A 17878-nucleotide genomic window follows, 5' to 3' on the forward strand; every position below is an offset into this window, starting at 1 on the left:
TTCTGGGTCATTAGCATGTATGGGGGCAGTCACTTTACTGAACACGGCATGGCTACAACTTCCTCAAAGGTCTAATCTGTGTCTTGAGATTTCTGGATCAATACCAGCCATTGGCTTCATCCACACTACAGCTGGGAATGTAGGCAGTTATGTCCTTCACTAGGTTTAATTCCTCTGGCAGAGTGAGCAGCAGCATGAAGATATGCTCACAGCTGCCCAAGCTACCTTGGCTTTGTGCCGGGGTACTCAGCCAGCCCTGGATTTTGTGTCCCTGCATCTTCATAGGCCATGTTGGCCAGCATGGACCCATCCACTGTACTGAAGTCACATCTTCATTTGCTGAGTAAACACTCTTTGAGCTAAGGAAGACAAGCTCTTCAGCAAGCAAGGGCTTCGTTTTTAAGAGCTGCCAAGTTAAATTCCTGCAGGTGGTGACTCACCACAACTGCTCTTCCCTAACAGCCAAGGTAGGGTATGACACAAGTAAAACACAGAGCCCCAAGCCAGGGGTTGCTGCCTCCTTGTGCTGTCTAGTCCTACAGCCCAGGGATGCTTTCAACTCGCTCCTTTTCAAGACCATCCAGGGATGGTTGGGTCAGTGTTAGGGTCCTGTGTGTTAGACCAGCCACCCTGTATCATCTTTACCTATGAGTAAGTGATTGCCAGCTTGGAGCAAATCTGACTGAAGTCAGGGGACAGTCTTCCCACCGGCTTGCATGTGCTGTGAGCTAGGAGGAAATTCCCTGAGTGATTTGGGACACAAGGCAGCCTCCTAAGAAACAAAGACCCGGTTAGATACTATGCTTGTGGAAAAGTCATTAAGACTGAGGATAATAATTAACTCTCAAAGCTTTGTGTGGGAGGGAAAAAGGCTGCATTTAAAGGCTTGTTGTCCCAAACCCTTTAAATAAAGCATTTGTCCAGTTTTGATGTTTAATCTTAAAGGTCTTAAATTATTGTCAGTGTGTGTTTCCTAAGCAGAATGGTTTAGTTACAATGGGCAGAGTATGGCTCCGAAGGCGGGCGAGATGTCCACAGATGGGGTAAGGAGAGCAGCTCTGCACTGAGCCAGGCGGTCCTGTTCAGGACAGAGACTCAGCTATAGCTGGGAGAGTGGGCAGTTCCCGCGTGTGCCCAGCTAAGGCAAGGAATAAAGGAAAGGACCACAGTCAGACAGGTAGCGCTCAGTGACTCCTCCTGTTATAAATGAAGAGGCAGTGATTGCTAATTGTCAGCATGTCAGAGAAAGAACAAGCATGCCTGAGTCCAGCCTCAGCTGGAAGGAAGGAAATGCTATGAGTGTATCTTCTGAGCAGCGGAGACAACTTTTTCTTCTAGCTTTATAAACAGATGAGTGCAACCAAGGAAGGGCAGTTGCCTTTGGGGCAGACACAGTGGATCATTTCCTTTACTGCAGACTGCAAAACCATAGTTGTCTTATACAGATTTGCTCCCTTTACCACCTGTCCCCTCACCTTCCTCAGGAGATAGCTTCTACCTGACAGGACTTGGTCATTTTGGGGAGGTGCGAGTTATTATGATCCATTCTCCTAAAGGAGTGAGGGAACTGGTGTATCACTCAACTTTTCACAGCCATTCAGTTTTCTTCTGGAGCAATATGCTCAACATTCTGTTTTTAGAGGAAAACAGTTTTGAGCAGAGGTTAAAAACAATAGACTTTAGTTGCTTCCTTCTTCAAGAAGGCAGGAATAAGTGGAAACGGTTCTTATATTTTCCAAGCATTTCCACCAGTTTCCTGGAGCATCTACTCTCTAAAAATATAGCTTTGAATCTCTACTATGCCTTCCACTGATGTCCCACAGGTTTTAATATATTGTCCTCACACCCCTTTTCAAGGGGTGAAAATCCTTACAGTCGGGCAATGCTTTCCTATTTCACTTACATACATATTGAGGGATGTGTCAAAAGTCAAATAGGAAATCAACCAAAGAAATTCCAACCTAACGTTGTAATCCCACTTATTTCTTCCTGTGAATACCCCATCCTCATAGTCCTTGTGATCCAATAATGCCCATAATGAACAGGAGCATCTAAGACTTAGCCAGCTAATCGGGTTTGTCCTCTCCAAATTTGGTCTTCTCACCATTCCTCCTTGTATTTTGGGAGAAAAGTGCAAGACCTTGCAAGCTTCCCTCATGATCAATGGTGACCTTTGAAGTTAAGGTTCAAGCTGGTATTTGCATCTGTAAGAAAGCACTTCATCCATGTTCCTTGGGTCTGTAACACTCACATTTGCCAACCTCCCCCACAGTTTGGCATATAGACAATGTCTTTCCTGGGACAGGCCATTGGCACCAGATTTCCTTCCAAGAGTCCCACACCTTTGCATTCTCCAAGCCCTTGCCTCCAGCCTCCTACTCTGTGCTTGTAGGGATGAAGAAGGTGGGATGGAGGCAGGAAAGTGGCAGCTCCCTAAGGGATCATCCTACACATAAGAAGCCAGAGGGACTGTGTAAATGTAGAACTGTGCAGCACCAATAAATACAAATTAAACTCATAACAAGAAGTGAAATATTAGGGCCAAGGTGACATTTGGACTGCAGGTTCAGCCAAGCTTTGCTTTAAATTTTTTATTGCTGCAGATAAAGAAAGAGCTTATCCAACACGTTTCTCTCTCTCTCTCTTTTTTTTTTCTCTCCCTATTGACCAAAGGGGAAAAAGAAAAAAAATTCTTAACTAGCTTTGGTTGTATTTGAACTAGACTTCAAATTTTCACAAAAATAAACAGTTTGATGGGTGAGGAATGCACACTTGTAAAGAGAAAAAATGCACTTTGAAGCCAGCAAGGGATTGCATGCCTTATGCAGAGATTCACAGCATCCTCCCTGGAGCAGACAAGTAGTGTCCCCCTCCCCTCCAAGAGCATCTCCTCTCTCACAGAGGGCTGCCTGGCAGCAACACAGTCCTTCGAAGGGATGTTGGTATGGCAGGAGGCACTGCTTTGTTCTCTTCTCCTTCCTCCTGCTATGCTCCTGTTGTTTTCTGCTCTGACTGAAAGTTCCATGCAACTGTAGCTGTCATTGAGATCTGACTTTGCACAGCACTTAGCACAGTGTCAGTCCTGGCTTAAGATGAGGGCTCTTCGGGGTTGATTACTGCAGTGCCAAAAATCTGCATGATCAGAGGTGGGCTCCATAATTGAAGCTTGGGAAAGAAGGGAAGAGGTTTGTTTCCCTCTGCTCCGAAGTCCCACAGGGGCTAGGGGACAGAGCCCTCCTGGCCATCATGGAGGACTCTGTTCAGTCCTGTCTGTAGAGTGAGCGAGCTGCTCCTCTTCTGGGACCTTCAGGCCCTGGGTCTGTCTGTCTCACACCACATATTGATGAGAGAAGAGAAAAGAAGAGTGCCTGTCATGTTTTAACCCCTTAATTCCTTCTCTCTCTTGTGTCTCCACAGCACAGAGCCCCACTGCAGCAGACCCCTTGCAGCAAGCCTACGCTGGAGTGCAGCAGTACGCAGGTCGTTAGTATTAACACTTTCTCCCAATAAACCTTTCTCTTCTCTAAAGCCTTTAATTTCTGAATACACCAGACGGTGCTGGGGGAAGGGAGGTGTTTGCTGATACAGGAGTGAGCAGAGGGCCACAAACTCTCAGATAAAATTTGCACTTCTTGTGAACACAAACATAAAGCCCAGGGTCTTCTCTCCCTAAGGAGGCAAACTCCTTCCTTTCCCCAAGGAAAGGCTCTCACTGACCTGTACCTTGGTGCAGCTTCGTCAGCAGGACCAGGTCCAGTCTGCCTAACAGAGTGCACAAGTACAAAACCAGGCCACTGATTTGGAGGCCACTTTCTATAACAGGCATCCTGAGTGCTGCAGCGAGGAGGTGAGATGGGCAACCAGACCCTGCAGAGCCACTGCTGCTGTGTCTGGCAGGGTATGGTATATCTGCACATACCCTGATTTTAGGGTATGTCTACACTGGCCATAGCCCAGCTAGTTAGTTTGAGGCTTGCTTAGGAGCTACGCAGACATCCTTCTGGCTTCCCAGCAGCTTTCTCCAAGGCTCCCAACGGGTCAGCCTCCACTCCCTGTATGCTGAGCAGCTCCTTTGCAGTTGATGGACTGACACCAGCCAAAGTGACCTGGTGCAGACCACGACCCCGCCGTGTTCAGCCTCCCCTCGCGAGGTGTCCATGGCCAACGTTGCGAGGAAGCTGCCACCCCAAAGTCATTATTTCCTGTGGTAACTGGAGCAATCACAGGCTCCCGCTGAGGAATGGCTATTATCTCATGTCAGCGCTGTATCTGGAAACTTAATTTAATTCTCCATGTAGGGCTTCATTTGCCGGTGTTTTAGTTATTGTCATTTATTGCTTGTGAGGTTTGATAGATGGGAAGCAGCTCAACCCTTTGAGCTGTTAATTAACCCCTCTGCACACACATGGCCCCTATCCCCCTCTCTCTGGGCTCACAGGCGACCCATACTCTGTATTTTTAGCAGCAAGGCACATCATCTACCATCTGTGGTACTGAATGGCTCCCCTTGTCTGCTTGGTGGGGGAGCTGAGGTGGGGAAAATTGTTTAATTGCTGCACACTGCTTCCACTGTGTTTGTGTGAAAGAGAAGAAGTCTCTATGGACATGAAAGAAAATGTATATCCGAGAGTGTATGTGCAACCGTGCCTGTACAGTGTGTGGGCATACGAAGGTTAGAGTAAGGGAGGAAACACATGTGTGAACTGGTTTTATGAGCATGTGAATTAATCAGGGTGCCAGAGAGATTACACAGGGAAACATGTGCATGTGCTCTGCGCGTGGCTGTCAGCATGGGCATCAACGCACTGAGATCACGAATGACTCTGTTTGTGGTACCATCTGGGATGGTTATGCACCTCTGCTGGGACAGCTCTCAGCAGAGACCCCCCCATTTACACTGCGTGGCTGTCCCCGGTGTTACTGATGATGAAGCTGAAGGGAGCGTGGGTGCTCAGGACCACGTAGCACCTCCTGGAGTATGACCATGGTGCTTCTGCCACATGTCAGGCTGCATGAGATGGGCCCTTCACAGAGCCAAAATGCAGGGGGAAAGCCCACCTCTAGCTTGGTGTGATGGTTTGGAGTGAAAGCTCCTTGCTTCCCAGCACTGAAATCTGTCCCTCTTTCTTCTCTCCCTTTCTCTCCCCTATAGCTGCTTATCCTGCTGCTTATGGCCAGATTAGCCAAGCGTTCCCACAGCCGCCTCCTATGATCCCACAGCAACAGAGAGAAGGTGAGTAAATGGGCTGTCCTCCTTTCTCGCCCCAGCATGCCATCCCCACTAGATTGGTTCCTCTCCTCATACACCTAGCGAGTATCCATTAAATGCCCAATTGCTTTGAACCCTTGGTCCCCCCATTTCCATGTGCAGCACGGCATCATTGGCACTAACAGTAGTATGCAGGAACATCCTCATGGAGAATCGCTGCTGAGATCTCCTCAGTTCCCAAGGAGGGGAGCTTGCTGATGTGCATGGCCCATGGAAAGACCTGCTAGCAACATAGACAATGGCCAGTGGGGGGGGTCTGTGTTCGAGACAAGAAACAAGAATGCTGATAGAAATGCAATTGCATTGGAATAAAGAATTTAATAGGAAACAAAGCACTAATGGCCCTTCATTAGAAACCAGTAACATGATTTCAGGCACCTACTATTTAGAGAAAGAGGACCTGCTATTTAGAGGAGCTGATCTAGTGCTTTCAGCTTCCTTTGATAATCTGGAAACAGAAATCAGCCCTTTTAGAGTACAATCTCTGTATCAGGATGAGATGAATCATGTAGTAAGAGTACCTATTTCTTTACATTGACTATGAGAGGAGCCTGGGTTATATAGTTCACAGGACTGGATGGTTTCACCTGAGACAGGAAAAGTAAGGAGAGGTGAATCTCCCACCATTGCATGTAAATGTTTTAGGAGGTAACTGTGCCATGTAATATTCCCTTTACAGTCAGTGCGGAGCAGTGGGATCCTCAGAGGCACTCGGGTAGTCCCAGCTGTCCTCCAGGGAGTCCACTGCTCCCTTTTGACAAGAAGAGGGAACTGCTTGCCTAAGTGAGGCATTTAAGTCAGGTGCTTCAGCTTAATGTAGACAATCTCATTTTAAATAATTACATTTCAACTTTTATCCTCTATTAGATCACTAATTCAGATATATTCTATGTTATACGTGTTATTATATATATATGATGACATTTAATATTTTAATATAGTGTAACAGTCAGAATTAAATGAATCAAGATTACACTATGAAACTAAAACATTCTGATGGCTTAGAACTACTTTGGGGGAGAAATCTCATTTTGTAAGAAAATTAGAAATGTCAGCATTTCGATCTAATTTGGAATTAATTTTTTTCCGATGTCAGAATTTCCTGGGGAACACAACTTCCAGCTCCTGATTAGCTCTAGTACATGTCCCTGCTGTGAGAACAGATGCACAGACCTAACGTATCATTACAGAGATGTTTCCCCCATGCTGAAGGACTTTGCTTTTTATTACTTACTGGGGCTAGATTAAGCACAGGACAAAATGGCGAGCAGATCATTGCTCAGCATAGCATTTTGCCAGGAACCGTCAGAAACAAGGGGTAGCTGTTGTGCACACTTTGAAGACCCACTGCCCAAAGACCCTTGTGTTCACAAGGCTTGACATGTCTCTGTGGGTTGAGGGTGAGTGTCACCCAGTGGACAAGTTATCTCATAACTCCTCGCTCCTTCCTGTAAGCAGCTGGTATTGAGGATGGTTGGGGGCCACATATATAAGATGAATCACCAGTTCAATGCAGGTTGCTGTTCCCAGTGTCCTCCGTTTTCCTGCAGTGTTTAGATGCTGTGGCTTTCTCTGCTGCTTGCTAGAGAGAGAATCTCTAAGGCACAACACTTCCTTTTAGTAGAGGGTCAAGATCTTTAGGCGTCTCTAACCTTTAACAGGAAAACACAGCAAGAGGGAACTCTGATAATAATAATGCTCAGTGCTGAGAAGAGTATGTTTGCAAGGATGTGCACAAACATTCATTCGTTAATGAAGCAGCCCTACCACAACAATAACATTGATGATCACATTGTTAATAACAATGCTAACTCTCTGCTCCTGGATCCCGGTTGGATAACAAGCCCAGAGCCGCTTGGCTGCTGCAATGTTCCTGGAGAGATTAGTCATTACTTCCACGTGAGGGCTGAGGCTGCCGGCAGATGATGGGGTGGATAGGGTGGAACACATCCAAAATCATCAAAGCTAGAGATGAAGTCTTGATTCAGGCCATGTCAACCAGGCAAAACTTGGGGGTAATTCTAAATTTTTATGGTATTACTCATCTTGACGTAGTTTCTGAAACTCAGAAGTACACTTGGATATTAAAATAAAGTGGTGCAGGCTTGTGACTCTTATCTGCCCTGTGCTCAAACATGCTGGGGACTCAGTAGCAAGCAGATGCAGAAGTGGCAATGAAATTCCAGCCTCTGAGTATTTGCTGTAGGGGTGAGGTGTGCAGCTGACCAAAGGGCTGCAGGCTAACTTCATAGAACCTTATGGGACAACCCATTTTTAATTACTGTTGTAAGACCAGTGTAGTCACAGCCTTTCCTTATGACACTGATTCCGGGTGTTGGGGATGCAATGCCAGCTAATATCAGCACAGGTATATGGAGTTTACTCACGTTGACAGTGGACACCCAGGGATAGGTTGGTCTGCAGCTGCCCCATGCGAAAAAACTAACAATGAGCTGGAGGGTGAGCATGGGCAGAGCAATGGCATAGCAGCTCAGGTCTAACCAAGCCAAATCAACATGGACACACCACAGAGTTCTCTACCATGTGCTTCTGTGCCCTCAGTCAAGGGTTTTTCCATTATCCAGTATGGTTTGCCTGTCATTTACAGACTATTCATAAACTATGCATTATTTAAAACTTTTCTTTCCTTTTTGTTCAAATCAAGGCTATCTGTGCTTCTTGTGTATTAATGAACAGAAATATCTGTAACTTAAAGCCATAAAACCAAGAGCTATGTTAGATGTCAGGATAGAAATGAACCTTGATTCTCTTCTCATAATGTGTCATGAGGGTTAGATTTCAAGCTGACTTATGGGTCTTTTGAAAACCAAAATAAACTGTGTGGTAAATAATTATAGTACTGTATTCAGCCCTGAAATGCCAAGTATGCTGTTCTCCAATGATCCATTAACTCAGTCCAAAGTAAGACTGAGTCTTCACTAAGGTTTTGCCATTCCAGCTGTGATCTTCCTCTTGGTCCAGTGATGCTGAGTCCTTTGAAACTCATTGCATGTGTGCACTGAAAACTAACTTACCTTTTCAAGCATTCTGAGCTGAACAGCTCATGCCTTTGATTTCTTAAAAATATATACATATACATGAAGAGGCAGCCATACACATAAACACATAATCTTCCATGGAGTGCCCAAATTAACCTGACTCAGGCAAAAAAAAACCCAAACAACAAGGTAGGAGGGCTGAGGCAGACAGATCTTGTTTTGTGAATTCTTTACCAAGGAGTCTAACTGTGATGGGTAACTTACAGATGGATGGATTTAACAAGAAATTGCTTGTTAAATTCTAATGGCAGAATTTTCATGTGTGAGGATGGTAAAACAAATCAAACTACCCCAGGTTATTTCTCAGTAGCAGGTGCAGTTTTCAGCATTGGAAATTAGCAAAAACCCTCTGTAGCTGGGAACAGAATGAATTTGGCCTTGATTGTCTGAGTTGGTACGGGAAGCCACAGCATGGGTTTCCCAGCCACATTACAGAGCTGAACTGGGCTTTGAGGACAGTCTCTGCTTTTTCACATCCTCCTTGGTCTCTTCCTCTCAGTGTCTGAGCAGTGTGAGGCAAAGCTGATTTCAAGGTGAACTAAGGGTTGCTCTCTCCTTGAGCCCAACCTCTAAACCCGGTGTAGATGAAGTTGTGTGCCTCCTGGTCTGCCTTATGCCTTAGTAGGTGTTTCTCAGCACATGCAAGCAGAATCCCTACTCATCGACAACACATCCAAGACCCCAGGAAATGCAGCTGGTATTTTTGAAAGAATTTGCCAGTTTTAACAGAGCAAACTGCTGGCTTTGGTGATGTCAGTGGGAATTTTGCCACTAATTGCAGCAAAGCCAAGATTTTACCCATTCCATTATAATGTGGATCTCAAATCCCACAGCAGAAGTGCTCTGGGGCACATTCAGATGAAGGAATGAATTTTTCCCTGCTATTCTGGACCGTGGTCTTCTCCTGGGCAGAATTTTCTCAATTCTAACAGACACCTAAGGGGGTCGGTGTTTGTTTAACACTTTCAGACTGTTTCATATCCAGTTTACCATGCCAATAACTCCACATTGTGTGGAAATGAACTGCAGCAAGCACAGAAGAAGGGATAGTTGCTCAGAGAGGATACTAAGGAAGAGGCAGACGGGAGGTGGGGGGAAGATGGAAAAGCTTGGCATGAAATAGGGGAGCCTGATTGTGGGCCACTGAGGTTCAAAAGTAATTTAGCTAAGCAGATGACCGGGTGCCTAATTAGTTAATTATCCCCCTGTACCACTATCCCTCTATTTGGAAGAAACCCTGTTACCATTCTCATGACCTCTAGGAAATGCACAAGATGATGCAGAGGATCAGCTGTTCCTTCGTGACAGTCCTTTTAGCAAATTAGTGGGGAAAATTGTGCTTAGCAAATATTCATTAGGGCTTCATTTTCCATTAATCCAAAAGGAAATGTGGAGAGTCTGTGACTTCAATCACGCTGAGGCCCAGGAATTTTAATGAGCTTTAAATGGGCATCTGTCAGAATCCTGACTTTGCCGTACTTCTCCCGCCAGCCGGGGGGATGAGTAATGGCTAATAAAAGGTGGGAGCATTTAGGAGAACTCCTCTCCCTAACAGGAAAGGCAAAGTTGTAATTTGCTGTGTTATGAGACCATAATTATGCCCTGATGAAGAAAACGAGAGTATTGAAAAACCCCTTCCTTCCCCACATTGTGTCCCAGATGTAAATGGGGGAAAGTTGGCTGAGTCAGGTCACAGGGTCGTAGGTACGTGGGCTGGGTGGAAGGAGGATACCCTCCTTCCCTCTGTCCTCTTACCCTTGTGGCGAGGAGCAAGCACCGTACCCCCTTCATCTCAACCCCCCTGAGCAAAGCAGATCTGGATATACCTGTTGAGGTCAGTGCAGAGCTGAGCAGCAGCTCGAAGTACCTTTGGAAATAGGACCATGAAAAAAACAATCCGTGCCTCCTTAAACTACAGAGTTTTCTGCTAGTGAACACTGCGAGGGGTTTAAATGCTTGGGGGGGTTGTTTGTTTGTTGTTCTTGTTCTTTTTTTTCTTTTTTTTTTTTTTTTTCCAAAAACCACTTAGATACACCTGCTCCCTTTTGACTTTTGCTCATGTACAGCATCCTTAAAAATAAAAGTCACATTGAAAAGTTTCATTCTAGGCTATTTGACCAGAGGCAAATTCTCCCTCTTCTGCCCCAAAATACCATTTCAACAGAACATTTTTGAAGGGTCTCTACTTTAATAAAACTGCATATTCCAACTAAAGACTCCTCTCTGATATTTTTCTAAGCACCCTCTGAAGTCTGTAAGAGTATATGTTACAGCACTGAGGCAAAAAAGGCAGTTCCTCTTGACCAGTAATTTGGATTTAAATCCATCTGTAATCTCTCTTGCAGAACCCTCTAGAATGGAGGACATGGCCAAACTGTCCAGATTTGGGGGAGTCTTCAGGCTAAGTCAAGCTGGGGGTTGAATGTAAAATTCCACAAAACAAAATAAACCTGTGGGTTTGTGCATATCTTTCTACTTGTTATCCCAGTCCTCACACAGATACAAGAAAGATAATGAAAATTCTGCATGCAGACACTGAGAAGAGGCAAGGGTTAATGTGGGTCGCCCAAAACTCTACAGATTAAATGAGATTATGAGGAGCAAAGGAAAACTATGAACCCCATTCTTTCATTCTTTTTGTTCTTATTCCTCCATTCTATCTTTCCATGGCCACATGTGCTGGCGCACTCCTCTGTCTCTAGATTTTACCCTGGTGTCTGTCCTGGGAAGGTTAATGAAGTTAGTACAGCCTCTAGGTGACTTTATGAGTTCTTGGTCTTCTGCTTTGTCCATTCCTCTGAGAGTCTACAGACTGCTTCCTAGAGGTGACCCCTCACTAGTCAGAGAGAGGAGATGCCAAAGTAAATCTCCACCATGTGCTTCCTCATATCCTATTTCTCTCCATTCATGGGTCTTCTTTTTCTCTTGATAGGACCAGAGGGCTGTAACCTGTTTATCTACCATCTGCCCCAGGAGTTTGGGGATGCTGAGCTGATGCAGATGTTCCTGCCTTTCGGTAATGTCATCTCCTCGAAAGTGTTTGTGGATCGGGCGACAAACCAAAGTAAATGCTTTGGTGGGTAAAGATAACAAAACAATTAGATTCATCCAGGAAAGGGCTTTCTCTGAATACTTTACCTTTCAAACTGCTTTCTTTCTGCTTAAGCTTTATGATTTCTCTCAATTTACTCCTGTCGATACTTTCCCCCTTCCCTCTTTCTCTCCTACTTGTCTCATGCTCAGACTTGTGTGCACTGCTTAGAGGTGAAGGTTTGGCATCTCACCAGCAGCAGGGTGCTGCGGCTACTGGTGGTGGGGTGGAAAATACCCTCCCTTGGAAGGGGAGGTGGGGAGGGTACAGAAAGGCCTAAAGCACCTGGAGCAAAACGGAGGTGGCTGTGGGGGTAGGTGAAATGCTGACAGGGTCAGCAGTGGGAGCTTGTGGCAGAAGGGGAATTTCTGTACCTAAGGAAAAGGAAAAACAGGTCATGGGGTTGAAGGGAAGACAGAGCTGCGGGGGGCAGCTTTCCAGCAGCTGTGATGCATTAGACTGCAAGGGCACAAGGGCTGTACATCAGTTGAAAGCCTGGTCTTCCAGGGGGATGACTGCTCAGCGGATTGCAGGCAGCCATGCTCCGAGACCGCTGGACCCCAGCCAGCAGCAGAGCAGATAGAGATAGACCGAGCGAACCCTCTGCCTCAGCTGACAGGCCATGCTAAGAGGCCGGGTTTGAAAGCTGCACCATGCCCACAGAGCTCTGGCCTCGCTGCTGGCTCAACCCCACCAGCTGGAGCGTGAAAAGAGCACAGCCTCCGCTGCCTGGGAGCCACCAGCTAGGGACACCCTGAGCTTGCACCCACAAGGGGAAGGCTCAGCCAGCCAACAGCCAGGTGGTGATGTGTGCATGGTGTCTCCGTGGGATCCTGCTGTTTGCAAAGGTGTTGCTGTGAAGGGTCCCTTCTGGCAGTGCAGCAGCATGGGGACCCTGCCACATTTGATCCTATGCCACCTGATGGACAAGGGATCTGCCTCATCCATGTGCCCGCCACTGGGATGTGTAATTTCTCGTTCTCCACCTTCCTGCATTCTTTGCAGACCTTCCCTGAGAAGCGCAATGGGACAAACTATTGCTTTTCTTTTCCTGTTACTTGCAGCTGATCTGGACTCTGTCTCTCAGGCAAATTTCCAGACTTAAGACTTACTGGACTTTCATTTGATTTTAAAGCCACTCTCAGTCTCCACACTATGCTTCCCTTCCATCCTGCCTTCCCCTTTTCCCTCCTGGACAGCCTACCTCAGAAAACTCTTACCTCATCCCTTGCTATCTATGGTGCATGTCAGATGGTAGTACTTCCAAGAGTTTCATGCCCCTTCTCTATACACAGTTCCTCCTGTCCATCCACAGAGGGTCTGAACAGGCTGGTTTCCCCTTTGACTGAAGGACCTCTGTCCTGTGAAGTGAGGGGACACAGCATTACCCTTCACCAGTAGTCATTGGGTTGCTGCACTCTCGAGCACTAGAGGAATGAAGGACAAAGACTTTGGTATGAAGAGGTAGTTGGGAAATTCAAATGAGGAATTATGAATTAGCCCCATTCTTTCCAGAGCCCACCTCCTTTTTAGACCTTTAACCATCTAAAAGCTCATAACAAGATGAGCAGACCAGCACAGCTCTAGGTGACATTGAAAACTAATGCTTCAAGGATATCCACCAGTTAGAAATGGGCCTTTGGCAATGAAATTGCCATTCCTATCACAAATATTTAGGGGACTACTGAGCCTGGTTTTCCCCATATTGACAAGTGGGAAGACCAAAGGTAAATGGAGAAATGAGGTGAGAGCCAAGTCCAATAACTGGGAGTATCTTCTGGACAGGTATTCACCTTATCTCCTCTTAGCTCAAAGGCTTTCTGGCTACAAGGCTTCATGACGATAGCAACACATACCTGGCTTGTGGGGCAGGGTTGTGGGGCTGGCTTTATTGTTGCTTCCAAGGCACTGTGAGCTTGTGGCTGATAGCTGAGCAGGAACTGGGGCATCTTAGCAGAAATTTTTCTTAACATTGAGCCTGAGAAACTAAACATCAGCTTGTTTGATGAAGTAACCTTCAAAACTAATAGTAGGATATTCCACCCTGAAAGCAGGAAGGTATCCTTTGGATGTTTTGACTTAAGCGCACAGACAAGTAAAAGCAGGAATTAGGGATTGTTAGTGGATCTTAGTCACCTTAAACTAGTTTCTGGGACACAAATATCCAAGTCCATTCAGTTTTGCGTCCCAGGGCTCAAGTCCTAGTTTTCTCTGGCTTTAACTTACTTTCCCATGAACCTGAGTGCCTGCTGTGACTGTTGGTCTCAGACAAACATGTTGACTATGCTGCCATGTGCACCACCTCCATAAGGATAGAAATAGCATAAGTACAGGTAGCTAATTCACACAAGTATGTCACTCTGCTCTTCAAAACCTCCCACCCTGTTGACCTTCAATTTTAAAGCAATGTAAAAATGTAGAGGCTGTTTCAGAAAATCAGGCCTTTCATTTGTTTGCTAAGTCCACTGAAGGTGGCACTGATTATAATTTTTTGTTCAGAAAGCTAATTTAAAAAAAAATAAATTACTTTTTCCTAAAGGAAAAGAAGGGATTTTCTTAACTTTGAAAGTAAGAAAACTCTTTCCTTCTCTGCTTAACCATTTCCCAAAATTCAACATGTAAAAACATAGCATTTGGATTCTGTTTCACTTTTTTTTTAACCCAGCTAGAGCTCTCCAACTCATAGCATGGGGGGACAACTCTGTCTGGCCCCAGAAAGATATTCCACCATTATATGACCTTTTAAAATGTATCCACTATGCAGATCCCAAGTAAATTGCTGTAACAGAGTCTAACCCCAGGTTGTCGACAAATTGTCAAGAATTCCTGCTTTTGACAAACTTAAGAAATTCTATGAAGAAAAATGTCACCATGTTTTCTTCCACAAGAACAGAAAATACTTCATTTGTTGCTTTTGTCTCACTGTTGAACTATCTGTAAGCAGAGGGCCCAAACTGAGTGAGTCAGTAGAGCAGTATCTCAAAATAGGACTTTTATTCCTTCCCATTTGGTTCTGAATTGGCCCCTGCATTTCCAGCACAGTTGTCTACTTTGGCCACTACTGGCAAGATAGTGCAGGGAGAGCCATGGGAGTGTTAGGAAGAAAGCGAGATCACCCACAAGCCTTTCTCCTGGTTTCTGGAATCCATGAGTCTGCAGGGAACCACTAGCATCCACATGTGCTGAAGAAACCACATTGCAGTCATAAAGCCTTTGACTTTCCCAATTCAGAGACCACTGCCTCCTGGCTGACAACGAGCAGCAAGGTGTGCAAGCTACAGCAAACACCAATCTCATGTATAAAATGTGAAAGTGCTCAGACTATGTCTATTGTTTTCCATAGCAGGACTGCCTGAGAAACAGCCCTGACATCTCACTGAAAAAAAGTAATTTAAATTGGGAGGCTTCTTAGCCTTCGACTTTTCTTCTGCTGCACACATCCAGGCTAGACCAAAATCCTTCAATTTCTCTTACACCATTTCAAACCTCTGGCTTTGATTTTCCCCCCTATCCTGATGCAGCTGTACATGACCAAGTGCAGACCACACTTCTCCCTCCCACTCACCAACACCCTCTATATCCCTATGGCCTGAGACTCCATCACACCAACCATATCAGCATCTCCTTGGGTTTCTCCTCAGGCACTGCCTTGTCCACCCTCTCTTATTCACACTTATTGATTTCACCTTCATAGATCTTCACTGTTCTGCCCTTTTCTCTCCTCTTTCACTAGTCCTTCACTCAATGCCCATCTGATACCTGTAGCCTCTTCCCATGCATATCTTTTATAGCTAGCATGTTTCTCCTACTGGGCCATGCTGTCCATTCCCACTGAAACGGCAGGGCCACAGCAGGAATCATTGTCTCACTCAGGAAAAAATTACACTTAGTCAGATACTCCTTTAAGACAGTGACTCCCATTCGCACAGCAGGCTGATCTAGGAAGTCTTGCACAGAGGTACAGTGTGCCACAGCCTGAACGTCAACTTCTGCAGGACCCTGGAGCTTGTCTCTGTGCAAGGCAGAGACTGCACTGGGTCTCTCACCTACCCACTGCATGTGTGTAAGTTCTTCTCTGTGTAGGTATGCTCAATGCCCAAGGATATGAAATACATCTATGTGCTGGTCTCAATGGTTCTGGTGATAATTCCCCTCTCAGTTATGCAGAAAATTTAAATATGACTAATTTGTGTACAAGGCAAAAAGAAAACTCCTGTAAAATTACATTATTAAGGCTGCTAAGGCAAGTAGTCAATATGAGAAGAGCCATTCTTCACGCTGCCCACACATGGCTAACTACTCTGTCGTAGGGTGACGCTACAATACAGTCCTAATTTCAGGAGCACTTACTGTTGTCATACAAGACACATTTTAAGAAGGCATTTGAAGACATTAAACTAGTGAAATACAGAGACAGACATGCTCTAGGAAAATGTTTTAACAGAGAAGAGAGAGAAAAGGATAGGTTTGGGCAATATTAATTAGGAACACATGACAGAAATTAGAAAAATGAGGACGTGGATGGAGCAGCAGAGGCCAAATGATTACCCCAAGGTGTCAAATAAGATGTAGATAAATTAAAGCTGGAGGAATTGCTTTACTGGTGTACTTGGAAAATCATTCCTTCAGTCACCTCTTTCTGAGAGCAGTGAGCGCCTGTATCTGCCAGTTCTTTGCACACCATCAAGGAGTGGACACTGTCAGGCCAGTTCTGCTCCATGCCCCTTTCTTGTCCCCAACATACGTCTCCTTGGCACGTGCCTGTTCCCCATACCTACTGGTGTGGCAGCTTCAGTTTGTCCCCATGAGACAATGACTCCAGGAGGCTGTGAAGAACTGCTCTTATGGTCACAGAGACACCATGGTTTCCCTCCACTCAGCTCGACATGCTCTGACACAGCAGGTGTGAGCAACCACAACTGCTGGATATTTTTCTCCTTTTCTATGCATTCCAGATGGACTTTCACATTGGCAGAAGGGATGTCCCACTCCTTTTTTAAATGCCCCATGTTAAACATAGCAAGGAGCATTCTGTCTTTGACTACAAACTGTGAGGGCTTTTTAGAAACACAGATTTACATGGCCTAAAGGAAACATTTTGTTTGACTCTTGATGTATCATGGACATGGAGTTTCATTCCAGATTCCTCCAGGGAGTCCACTTGAAAGTTGCTAGTGGGCCACCCCATTTGGAAAAATATCCAGTCTTCTCTGAAGATGCCAAAAGAGAGAAAATAACGTCACTTGATGAGGGTCATAGTAGTTAATTACCTTTGCTGTTAAATATTTCTATTCCCTACTAAACTTCTTCTGGGTCCTAGCTTATGAAAAATAACAGGGGAGCCAAAGGAGAGAGATTAAAGGTGAGAAAAGCAGTGAGGAATGAGGACTGGACACAGGAGGGGGTGAAGCTCAGAAGGGCTGAGGGATGGGTAGAGCTTGTATCATGTTATTAAAAATGCACTGTGGCAGTTCAAGACTCCAGTGTAGTGGCAGAAAGGTGGAGTGTGAGATGCAAGGCAGCAGGCAGGTCATGACAGCCTACAGAGTTTCAACCTAGAAGCTGAAACAGAAAAAACAAAGAAGCGTCAAGAGACTAGGACACTGGCAAAGCTATGCAGGGCCCTGGGACCAGGGGCATTGCAGATCAAGTCTAAAGTGCATTGGCAGCACTCCATAAGACATAGGAGTGGAACAACAGACCCTCAGGTACATCAGAAAAATATTGTTCGGCACCTGCTCACATTGTGCCTCCAACACGCCCCGCCAAATCTGGCAGTTTCTCATTTAATAAAAGAAACCCCTAACTCTCCTTAAGTTCATCAAGGGAAATAAGAAGGTCTCGGAGTAAGGTGGTATAAGAGTAAGAAATTCAAGTCATGTGTTCCGGCCCCATATGGGCAATCTAGCTCTGTGCCTTGTGTTCCCCTACTTGTAGCAGGACACTGACTCCTTTGCACAGGACTTTAGGATTCATGGATGGGGAGAGTTATTTATTGGCTCAAAGTTTTGGGGGGTTTCTTTTCTGATTCTTCGTTTGGTAAATAAGAAGATTCTCACCAGGCAGAGAAATTATTAGGAAGCACTTAGGAGAGAGGTGGAGCTCTGCTTGCTGCTGTTACCAGTTCTATGATTAAATTTGGGTTTTTTCACTATTTACTTTTAACCTGATTTCAAATTTCCTAAGAAAATCTCTATCCAAGCCTTTCTCCGTGTAGCCCATGGAATTAGGCTATGTCCTTTACTTTGCATGATCTAGTGGCAATACATTTTGTTTCAAGTCCCTGGACAGTATCAGATTGTCATTCCATATAGCTACGGGCTATGGACCAAAGCTCAAAGTATAATGGAAGAAGCCACTAATTTGAGTGCCTGTATCGAGACTCTGTGGGAATGACTTTCCAGGCACATTAAGCATGCCTGACCCTGGGATGTTTCAGTTCAGATCAGTACTAGTTTG

At 45.3% G+C, this 17878-nt stretch overlaps 1 protein-coding gene across 1 annotated transcript in view; it reads left to right on the forward strand.

Annotated features, from left to right (window-relative positions):
* Window positions 1-17878, forward strand: part of CELF4 (CUGBP Elav-like family member 4) — a 715059-nt gene that overhangs the window by 657512 nt on the left and 39669 nt on the right. The window contains exons 9-12 of the mRNA XM_075019814.1: window positions 3418-3480; window positions 3746-3751; window positions 5153-5233; window positions 11261-11404. Coding sequence (XP_074875915.1) covers window positions 3418-3480; window positions 3746-3751; window positions 5153-5233; window positions 11261-11404 — 294 coding nt within the window. The remainder of the gene's footprint in view (window positions 1-3417; window positions 3481-3745; window positions 3752-5152; window positions 5234-11260; window positions 11405-17878) is intronic.

Source organism: Buteo buteo, chromosome Z (genome assembly GCF_964188355.1).
Source record: "Buteo buteo chromosome Z, bButBut1.hap1.1, whole genome shotgun sequence".
In the NCBI taxonomy this organism is placed as follows: Eukaryota; Metazoa; Chordata; class Aves; order Accipitriformes; family Accipitridae; genus Buteo; species Buteo buteo.